Source organism: Setaria italica, chromosome VII (assembly GCF_000263155.2).
Source record: "Setaria italica strain Yugu1 chromosome VII, Setaria_italica_v2.0, whole genome shotgun sequence".
Taxonomy (NCBI): Eukaryota; Viridiplantae; Streptophyta; class Magnoliopsida; order Poales; family Poaceae; genus Setaria; species Setaria italica.
The window spans coordinates 21584972-21596143 of record NC_028456.1 but is presented as its reverse complement, the minus strand read 5'-3'; the positions used below and the strand labels follow the sequence as shown (position 1 = coordinate 21596143).

The 11172-nt window shown below is 49.8% G+C and overlaps 1 protein-coding gene across 1 annotated transcript; it reads right to left on the bottom strand.

The window, feature by feature from the left end:
* Positions 1-3875: 3875 nt before the first annotated feature.
* Positions 3876-5801, bottom strand: LOC101758445 (7-deoxyloganetin glucosyltransferase). Its single transcript, XM_004975749.3, has 2 exons — positions 5233-5801; positions 3876-5138 (listed from the first exon to the last, which is right to left on the bottom strand). The coding sequence occupies exons 1-2, from the start codon at positions 5744-5746 to the stop codon at positions 4177-4179; spliced, it is 1476 nt and encodes a 491-aa protein (XP_004975806.1). The 5' UTR covers positions 5747-5801; the 3' UTR covers positions 3876-4176.
* Between the last annotated feature and the right edge of the window lie 5371 nt (positions 5802-11172).

The following is an 11172-nucleotide window of genomic DNA, read 5'->3' as shown; positions in this document are numbered from 1 at the left end:
AGGATACAAATGATGAAAGTTCAGATGAAATGCCAAAGAGACCAATAGGGCAGAAAGCAGCAAAAAAGGCTTCTCTTGCTGCAAAAGGTAAATCAAAGGAACTAGGTGAAGATGGTATATCAAAAGAGTCAGCAATTGATGTGGATGGACTTGATAAGTTGAGCAAAATACAAGAAAATGTTGCTGCAAATCGCATGAAGGCGTTAGAGATTCAACAGAAATTGTCTGCTGAGAAGCTTGAAAGCTCTAGGATGGCTCACCTCACTGCTCAGGAGAACAGAGAGGCAAAGAAACTTGAGAAAGAGGCCAAGATGATGGAGGCCTACACTACTCTCATCTCTAGAGATACAAGTGCAATGTCTGATGAAGAAAAGTCTGAACATATTGCTACCATGAAGTGTTTTAGAGAGAGGCTATTTCCTAGTAGTACTTAATTTTGGTATGTATAGCTGCAGTGTACTGTATACTTAGTTTATTATTACCAGCTATAATCTGATTGTGTGTTTGTGATTGCAGGGACTATGAAGACATTTGAGATGAATTTTGCTATAAGATTGGCTTTTTCCAGTGTAGTACTATCTGGACTGTTCAGTTATCTAGTGTGTGAACTTGTGAGTTAAATTGCTATCAGGTTTTCAGTTTATGAACTTGTAAGTTAAAGTGCTATCTCGATGAGAAAAATGCTATCTGGACTTGTAAGTTTTTCAGTGTATGAACTTGTAAGTTAATTGCTATCTGGACTATTCAGTTTTTCGTCAACCATATGTAATCTGGAAGCATCAATTTGTGTTTGTCTAGTGTGAACAGATGGCCGTTTTCATGTTCAGTTGTGCATGTCAGTTTCAGCATGTGCCTGTTCAGTTTGTGCGTGCACCAGTTCATCTGTGTGTGTGCCTGTTCAGCTATGCGTGTGACTGTTCAGTTTGTGCGTGTGACTGTTGAGTCTGTGCCTCTTTGCTTTCCTGATTGGTGTATAAAATGTTTGCGAGTGGTAGAGACTTTTTCCATTCCATTTTCATCCGGCATAGTATACTCTTTCCTATGGACTCTCCTTCGCCGCCAGATGATCAAAATTATCTTGAGGAAGCCGAGGATTTTGATCCTACAGAGGTGTTCACTGTAGAAGATTTGCTAGCAGAGGATGAAATCTTGGAAGAATTTATATGCAAGATTGGAGATCAATTGATGGCCGGTACTGTTGAAGAATCATCTGAAACTCGCCACCGTCGACGACAGATTGGACCAAGGAGGTACATACCAAGGAGTCGTGAGAAAGGTCATGATGATCTCGTTGCTAATTATTTTTCCGCATATCCTATATACACCGATGAAATGTTCCGTAGGAGATTTCGCATGAATAAACCCTTGTTTCTTCGCATCGTACATACTTTAAGTGAGAGGTTTCTTTATTTTACACAAAGGCCGGATGCAACTGGTAGAGAAGGGCTGTCATCACTTCAAAAGTGTACATCGGCTATTCGGATGCTAGCATACGGTACACCGGCAGATGCACTTGATGAGGTGCTCAAGATTGCTGCAAGCACTTCATTGGATATTTTGGGAAAATTTGCTATTGGAATTATTGAATGTTTTGGTAATGAATACTTGCGCCCTCCTACTACCGATGAACTAGAAAAAATTTTACAAGTCAATGAGGCTCGAGGTTTTCCTGGAATGTTGGGAAGCATTGATTGTATGCACTGGGCATGGAAGAATTGTCCAAAAGGATGGGCTGGTATGTTCACACGTGGTGATAAGGGTGTTCCAACTATGATCCTCGAAGCAGTGGCCTCTCATGATCTCCGTATATGGCATGCCTTCTTTGGTACCGCCGGATCTCAGAACGATCTCAATGTTCTAAACAAATCACCACTGTTCATCGATGTCATAAAAGGTGAAGCTCCTAAGGTACATTATATTGTAAATGGAAATCAGTATGAAATGGGCTACTACCTCGGTGATAGAATATATCCAGAATGGGCGGTGATCGTGAAGACAATATCGTCTCCTCAGACGGATAAAGACAAACTATATGCAAAGATGCAAGAAGGAGCAAGAAAGGATGTCGAGTGCGCATTTGGCGTTTTGCAGTCCCGCTTTGATATTGTTCGTCGACCGGCAAGGCTATGGAAGCAGATGGACGTTATCAACATAATGCAAGTTTGTGTTATCCTTCACAATATGATTGTGGAAGATGAGAAGGAATTGGTTAGAGTTCCTTTGGATGTCAATGAGAATGCGAGTGCGACGATAGTGCTCCCGCCTGAAGTTCGCACTAGCAACGACCCTAATCCATGCTTTACAGAGGTGCTTAGGAGGAATTCCGCTATCCAAGCTCGGCCCACGCATAGGCAACTCAAGAAAGATCTAGTCGAGCACATATGGCAGCGCTATGGAAATAGAGGAAATTAGAAAAAAATGTTGCAATCATATTATATTATATTTGTTTTATGAGAACATGCTATATGCCATTATATATAAATATCATTTGCATTTATGGTTATAAAAAATATTGTAATCATGTTCATGTTACGTTTGTTTGTTTCTTATCAAACAACATCACAATGGTCTACTAAAATGATATGCACGATTGATCATGGCTAAATCCGAGCATTAAAACACTTGCAGACAACTAAACAGACAGCCTCTGTCTGTGGGTTGTACGTAGTGTCTGTTTACCCGTCTGTATTGTTGATCCCAATAACATACAGATAGGAGGCTGTCTCACCGTTGTACATGCCCTGACAATGGCTGAACCGCACCCCGATTGATGGGCGTCCCCGCGTGTGAACCTATGAGAGGTTGTCGCCACTTTTGAGGTCGTTGGCTTAGAATAATCTTGTTTTATCCGGTCCGGCCTAGCTGCTGACAGAGAGTGTTGTTGAGTCCGTGTCCATCGATCTCTCTCTTATTAATTTACTGGAGATATAGCATTTTTTTTTTTGCCGCTGAAGTAACCCTAGGTAAGACGTGCTGTACGTCTGTACCCATATATCGGAACGTCGTTCTCAAGCTCTAATGCTCTATACGTACGTGGTGTGGTGTGTGACCACGGAGGCTCGCTCCTCCAATGGCTGAAATTGTACGACGACCGTAGTGTCCAAACCAATCTAACACTGTCGTTTATATGTTGTCGCGGTAGAATTGCAAAAAAATTTCTGCCTCCGGGAAGTGGAAAGGTGAGCGATTAGCACATGCCACTCGTGCCGTTTTTGATGCCAAAGCATAAAAGGGCGCTGTACTATGGCCCAGTTTGATGCAGCTCCTTGGGACTCCGGCTCCTCTGCGTGCTACAGTGGCCGGAGCCGGAGCACATCAGCCCGGCCACACAAGGCCTGTGTGTACGTAGACCTGTGTAACTAGTACTCCAGGTTGGGCACTTTGGGCCGGGAAATAATGTTTGGTTTTAGGCATGATGCAAAAGGGAAATGGGTCCAGGTTGCATGGGTTTTAAATTGTCGTGGGCCTAGTAGGCCGCATACATATGACGAACGCAGACTTTGCGTGATGCCTTGAACTGCGACCAAGAAAGAATCTAGTGGCAGGAACTCCACATGCAACAACACATATTCGAATCCGTTAATTCATATATTTTTTTACATCACGCTGTGTACTCGAATCATACAAGCATCAGACCACATGCTTCTTCCTTCATTCAGCCAACTCTTCTCCCCCCAGCATTTCCTCTCAAAGCCCCGGAACATTATAAATCCCTAACCCTAACCCTAACCCCAAGAAAAATCCTGATCTACCGGAGATGGAGGGGAAAGGGGGTGTTTCATCTCATCCTGTTGGAGAAGAATGTGAAGATTGAATGTTGGTAAAGTCCGGCCATCCGCGTCGGTGCTTGCTCTTCTGCGTAAACAATTGCAATGTGCGTAGAAAGCACAATATAGCAATTCCATAAATATATTAAAAACATGCAAATTCATCTGGCCTTACATGTTCCAATATCTCACCTGAACAAAATACACTGCATACGATAAACACACAACAATACTACTATGTGACAATAAAAGGCTTCTTTCACTAACGGCACCTCCGCCCATCAGGTGCATATGCATTGACTCTTGGTTTCACACATTCGTTTCACGAATCACGACACACATCGAAAGGTGGTGCGCGGTGGGAGGGGGGCACCCTTGTGGAAGGAAAGCCCGTGTGGAGAACTGGAGATCAAGAACTCTTGCCACCCGAGAGGAGCACGTCGCTGACCAGCTTGTCGAGGTTGGCGTACGAGCGCCCGCCGGGCCGCGTCGCGCGCACGGCCGTCTCCCGCCACTCCACCGCGCGGCGCCGCATCTCCTTTCCCTTCTCCCCACCCATGACCTCCCGTATCTTCTCCTCCACGGCCTCCCGCCGCACGTCGTGGCCGATCTCCATGGCCACGCCCCACTCCATGCACTTGTACCGGCAGTTGGTCTGCTGCTCGGCGAAGAACGGCCAGCACAGCATCGGCACCCCGCCGCACAGGCTCTCCATGGTCGAGTTCCACCCGGAGTGCGTCAGGAACACGCCCACCGCCTCGTGCCGCAGCACCGCCTCCTGCGGGCACCAGGTCGCCAGGTGGCCGCGGCCCTCGACCGCCTCCAGGAACTCCGGCGGCAGCACGGCGGCGTCGCCGTGCACGAGGTCCGGCCGGATGATCCACAGGAAGTCGTGGCCGCTGTTGGCGAGCCCCCACGCGAACTCCACCAGCTCCTCGTTGGTCATCACGGTGATGCTGCCGTAGTTCACGTACACCACCGAACTGGGCTCCCTGCCGTCGAGCCAGTCAAAGCAGGAGACGTCCTCCTTCCAGAGGTTGGAACCCAGCGTGTCCAGCGGGCCTCCCCGCGGCACGATCTCCTCGGTGAGGAAGGCCAGCGGGCCGATGGTGTGGATGGACGTGGAGGAAGGGATCATGGTGGCGCGCATCGCGTCGAGCCCCTCCTGCTCGAGCTCGTCGAAGGTGTTGAGGATGACAGCGTCCGCCCCGGCTATCTGCTCCGTCACCTTGAGGGCGAAGTGGAACATGAACTCGTCGGGGTCCGTCGAGCGCATGAAGCTTGGCATGTCCTTGAGCCGGGTGTGCTTGCTCATCCCCGGCGCCCAGTCCACTGGCGTGTCCAAGAACCCGTTCGTCAGCTGCTCCGCATCTGCATCGATCCCCACCAGAAAACGTGAGCACTTGCCTGCACTAGCAAACGCGGCAACGCACGAGACAGAGACAGAGTCCTTGTGGTTTCTAACCTTTGAGCGGGAAGATGCCCTTGTCCATGAGGTCGCGGTAGTAGCGGTAGCCCATGTATCCGCAGACGCTGGCCGTCCAGAAGAGCGCGCACGGGACGCCGATCTCCCTGGCGGCTTCCAGGGTGAAGCTCATGACGTCGTCGCCGACGATGCAGGTGACCGGGGGCACGTCGGGGGAGGCGTTGAGCTCGGCGAGGAGGCTCCGGAAGTGGGGGAGGCAGTTCTCCATGGTGGCGCGGCAGAGCGACGGCACGTCCTGGGTGGCGTCGGCGTCGGACGGGGGCAGGCCCTCCGGGATGGCGGCGAAGCGGAACCCCGGGAGGCCGTCGAGCGCGCCGGCGCCGCGGGAGCGGAGGAAGCGGCGGTGGTTGAACTCGGAGTTGACGAAGGTGACGTGGAAGCCCCGGCGGTGGAGGACCTTGGCCAGCTTCAGCATCGGCGTCACGTGGCCCTGCGCCGGGAGCGGCACGCACACGACGTGCGGCCGGTCAGCGTCGGCGGCGATAGAGCCCATGTCGACCCGCGCCCGTGCACTGTGCAGCGATATGCAGGTAGTGTACTTGTGCCGGCTTGGAACACTTGTGTGAGGAAGACTGGGTGGATGTAAGGTGATATATAGAGGTAGAGCGAGCTGCTAGCATCTCTCTGACCGGAAGATTAAGATATGCTTTCTGTGCTATCGTTCAATTGAAAGCAACCAAATGGTCACACGCGAGTCCACTCGATTGGCGCTACTGTAATTGAGGCAATACTGATCTGTCGAGGCAATACTTAATTGAAAGCAACCGATTGCAATCGAGGCAATACTGTATCTGTCGCTGACACTGGACTCGCGTGGCATCAAGTTCGCGCGGAGCTTTGCACGTATCAATGACTTCCAAACGGAAATTTATCCGCAAGAATATTTTACGATCTTGATCGGCGTTCCTTTGAGCAAGGAACTTGGTACATGGGCACCAGCTCGTTTGTGTTCTCTTTTCCTAAGAATTTTGTAAGATTTTAGCTACGTGCGGTCGGAGACAATTTCATTTTTGAAAAAAAAATATGGGCACAAGCTGAGTGCAAGATTTCCGATTTTTTTGGTTTAGGAAAATGCAGCTCCTCCGATCCCCAGTAAGGTCACTTCATCAATCATCTTACGTACTCCTAGAAAAAAACAGGCAGGTTCCGGGGATTAGTCCACATAATGGAAAATTCAGGTACGGCTTCTTAGTTAGACTTTGCCGCGATGTACGTTGTCGCGATGAACGCGCAAGTCGCGAGAGCGAGAGCAACACCTCGTCAGTCTTCCCCATCCGGCGCCAGAAAGCCATATTCTACGGCAGCACGAGACCGGCGCTGCAGTTTCTTCAGTCATGGACTGCTCCACGAGGGCACATGCGCTGGTCAGACGAGAATATCTGGAGAGGCTTGCAGATCTCCAGATCGGCCTCGGCCAGGCTTGCATATCCAGGCATCCAGCAATGAACGGGCCAATAGTAGAATACGAGTACGGGGGATCTATAGTTTATGCGTGCTCGTGGAGCATCAAGCAGCAGCTACAATACCGGATCTGCGTCGTGACCGTGAAAGCAGCCAGTCATGGTCACCACGAGACACCTGCAGGCTGCAGGCGCGCTGCCGGAGGTGAGATATGCTAGGGCCAAGGGCTATGTGATTGAGGTGCGGACGGTCCAACGGCGGCTTGCATTTGCGCCAATGCAAGAACACCAAGAAGGCAGGTACGTGTGTGTATATATTGTATAATGCGCGTGTGCGCAGTAGCAGATCAGATGCGAATATCATGGAGGATCAGTGCTAGGGTTACATCAAAGGATCAAACTGGAACTCATCGTTCTTGATCGACTTGTGATACGCAATAATGCGATAATATAATGTCCGCATGAGAATTACACTTCCATTTTTTATTTGGCTACGTACGCATATATCAGACAAGTCGTAATACATGTACGATACGACAGACAGGCGTCTGACGAGAGTTTCGTTTAACAAAGGCAATGCAGCAGCGGACAGAGGACCACGGCATCCATGGCATGTTTGATACCCTTCTCCTAGCCATGCTTGATTATAATCTAAACGAAAATTTTCTCGTTTCTCGCTTTTCGCGTCTCGTAGTTCAAATCTCTGAAATGACGTACCACATAAGCGAGAATCGGTAGAAATAAGCAAAGCGTTTGGTGGGATTCTCGCTTCTTTCCACCGATAAGCTGCTTATAAGCGGAAACAAATGGGGCCTGTACCTATGGCCCTGTTTGGCATGGCTCAACTCCAGAATTCCAGCAACTCCACCAAAAAATCTAGCCAAACACCTCAACTCCAAAACTCCATGGAGCAGCCAACTCCATGGAGCTGTAGTGCAAATGGAGGTGGAGTTTTGGAGCACCTCTTTTGCTGCTCGAAAACTCTCTATTTCGAACCTCCTCGTGGAGTTGGTGGGTAATTACCCACCAATGCCACTGGTTACACAAAAAAACGTTTCATTCTGTTCCTCCCGAGCTCCCACCCGTGCCTATTTCCCCACCCCCGTCACCTGTGGCCTACCGCCTTCCCGCCGCTCGTTGCCGCCCCGCCTGCCGCCTCCCCACCGCCCGTCGCCGCCCCACCCCCGTCGCCGCCGTCGCCGGCCCCGTGGCCGCCTCCCCGCCGCCCGTCGCGACCCCGCCCCCGTCGCCGCCGTCGCCGAGCCCCGCCAGTCGCCGAGGCCCACCCGTCACCGCCCCGCCCCGTCACCCGTCGCTGCCCGCCCCCGTCGCCGAGCTCCGCCCCCGTCGCTCGTCGCCGTCGAGCCCCGCCGCCCGTCGCCGCCCTGCCCCCGTCGCCGCCGAGCCCCGCTGCCCGTCGCCACCCCGGCCTCGTGGCCGCACAGCCCGCCACCGCCTGGCCCCGCCGCCGACCCGTCGCCGCCCCGGCCCCGAGGCCGCCCACAAGAGATCTGCCCCTCCTCCGGGCCGTCACGGTGGACAAGGGAGGGGCGCAGCTCCGCGTCGAGCTCGTCGTGGCCGATGACGCCAGTGGCGGTCGCGGCAGCGCGTCCGTGGCGTACGGCGAGGACGTCGCTGCCAGTATCTTCGAGGCAGGCACACAGCTGTTCGTCGGGGCGTATGACAAGTGGGGCTTGAATTGGGGGGCAACAATGGCAATCTACACTGAAATCGGTCTTTTTTGGAGCTGAGAGCACCCATCTAGCCAAAACCCCATTTTGTTTCTGAAGTTTTGGAGTGTAGCTAGCTTCACCTGAAGTTCTGGAGTGTAGCAGCTCCACCTAAAGCTGGAGCCATGCAAAACAGGACCTATATTTACACCCCCATATTAAAGCTCCTGACTTCAGAGCTCCCTTTGAATCGTGGCCCCATGTGGTACTGTTCATGCAAGACCCCTGCATTGTTCAGGTGGGGTCCATGTGGGACCCACGTAATATTCGGTGGGACCCACGTACTATTTAGGTAGGGCGTGCACACATTGGTTGGTGGGACCACGGTTCATGTGGGATCCACACACTATTCCGGTGGGACCCCCGTGGAACCCACATACTATTCAGATGGGGCCGCACACATTAGTTGGTGGGACCCACGGTTGGCCCATGATTTAAAAAATTATATTTTTTTTCCATTCGTCAAGCGAGGAAGGCCTCAAGTTAATGTACCGCATCTAACGGAGGCTGACAGGCTAGTCTCAAATTGTAACAGCATCTTATGAAAGTAGGCTGACAGGCTAGTCTCAAATTGTAACAACATCTTATGAAAGTGTTCATCTCTATGCCACGGTTCTATTGAGTGCATCCCATGATTAAAAAAATACTCTTTTTTCTCATTTAATAGAGACTGACAGGAGAGTCTTATATTGTAACATCACCTTCTAAAAGTGTTCACTGTTCCTATCATGCTGTCCCCAGCGCATAAATAGAATCTAACACCGTTCCAACCGATTTTTTTCCCACGACAACAATACGGAACGGGCACGCAAGGCGCGCCCATCCGCCTAGTGCTATTTTATTGCATCACGTTAGTGAGGGACCCTGTCTAAAATCCAACCCAAAGCCGTGGAATTGTGATACGGTGCCCACTGCCATGGGTCACTTGGACTGATGAAGGCGAATATACAAGTCGTAGCAGAACCAACAGCAAATGTCGTGAGAAAGACAACTTGATGTAGAACGTATGTACTATGTATATGTAGCGACAGTTCACGTTGAAGATCCGTGTTTGAACCACTTCTGCTAGCTCTCCAACTTGGACTGATCGGGGCAGCTTTCTTCTAAGGGCAAGTACATTGCTACACGTCAGCGGTCTCATAGGTCGTCTCATGCAGTGTCACGTAGGATTTTTGATGATGTGGAGGAGAGAGAGCGAGGAGAGAGAAAGAGGTTGTTGCTTCGCGAAACAACCACCTCATGAGCTAAATTGTAGGACTACGAGACAACTTAACAACCATTGTACGAGTTATTGTTACCATGCAACTTATAATATTTTATTTTTCTTATGCACAAATTAAGGAATTACATACCACTACCAGACAACTTATAGGACAACCCACTGTACAAGTTGCGTGTTAAATCGTCTCAAGATTACGTGTCAATGCATGAGACCGCCTATTAGACGACACCAATGTACTTGCCCTAAGAGATGCATAGCTAGGAAGCATACAAAAATGTGTCGATCGGTTTCGCTGTGGTGCGTGTTTGAAAAAAAAAACTATCTCGGTCCTGCTCCAATCTCCAAAGTATTTTATTTCTTTGGAGATGATCTCTACGCCTGCCTTGCTACGAAAGAGAGAGATCAGATATTATCGATGGTTGTTGCTCCTGATTTGTTTGAGTTGCAATCTCCAGACATTCATCCAAACCTGGGACAGCGGGGCCCCGAGAGATCACCGGATCCGCGGCGCGGGATTTGGACGCATAAAAAATCGGATTGCCAAACCAGGAATTTTTTTATTTTTTTATTTTTTTTACGATTTGCAGAACTAAATAGGCAATCGAAAAATTTGCAGAAATAAACCTTTGCCACCGATTAAAACCGCTAGTTGAAACGGCGGTTGGAGGTCCGGATTGCGGCCCAGCTACCGCCGTTTCAAACGGCGGTAGTTAGCAGCGGCCTGATTTAGCCTGGTTTATAGTTATTTTCGTGTAATTTTGTCTAAAATTTTTAAAAATAAAATATCTAGTTACATTGGAAGCACTAAATATTTTGAAATGTCACTTTTGGTTGGAATATGAAACTTCGTAATTTGAGAGAGCTAGAGAGATTCGAGGAAATAATTGAAAATGAATTAACTCCCGGCCATTAGATACATAGCTGTTTCCAGCGAGATTACAATAGACACAAACGAAATTCGTGCACAACATACGAACAACAACGACCGTAGGGTGAACAATTAATTATAGATTGCAGTGGCATGTACGGTACGGATACTATTCTAAACCAATACCGTTGCTAAACCTAGCATGCCTTAGGTAATTGAAATAGTCGGGGAAAGCGTCATGTCTACTTGCTAGTTGGCTTTGCGAGAGCTGGGAGGGCCTAGCTCCATAGTAGCCAGCACCCCCAGAGGATGGCGGAGATGTGGGGCGATCCTTGTTGTGGTGGTAGGGGCACTGCACCATGGATCGGTACAAATCAAGTCACCTGCGATGTTAACCGCCCAAGGATTTGCATCAACTTCGGATTGAAGATTGGTCGAGGATCAAAGATCTTGCACCTGAGGTAGTGGACGTACTTTGGGTTGGCTCAGGAAGTGGTGGATCGTTGGCATAGCGGCAGTTTCCTTCATTGAGATAAGTCTGAACGTGATGTTAGTTTGTAGCACGAGAAGTTTTGGCAGAGCAAAGAAGTAATAATTTGACTCACCAAGCCATACGAGCATCGAAAGAAACGTCGGCTTCCATCACCGTAGCTATCATACAGCTGGACGACACAAGCCATGTCATGGTGACACATTGGT

Bases quoted from the DNA above. Each gene is read 5' to 3' on its own strand.
- LOC101758445 (XM_004975749.3), bottom strand. From the start codon at position 5,746: ATGGGCTCTATCGCCGCCGACGCTGACCGGCCGCACGTCGTGTGCGTG. The intron at 5,139-5,232 runs GTTAGAAACCAC...GGATCGATGCAG, and splicing joins GGGCATCTTCCCGCTCAAAG to ATGCGGAGCAGCTGACGAAC.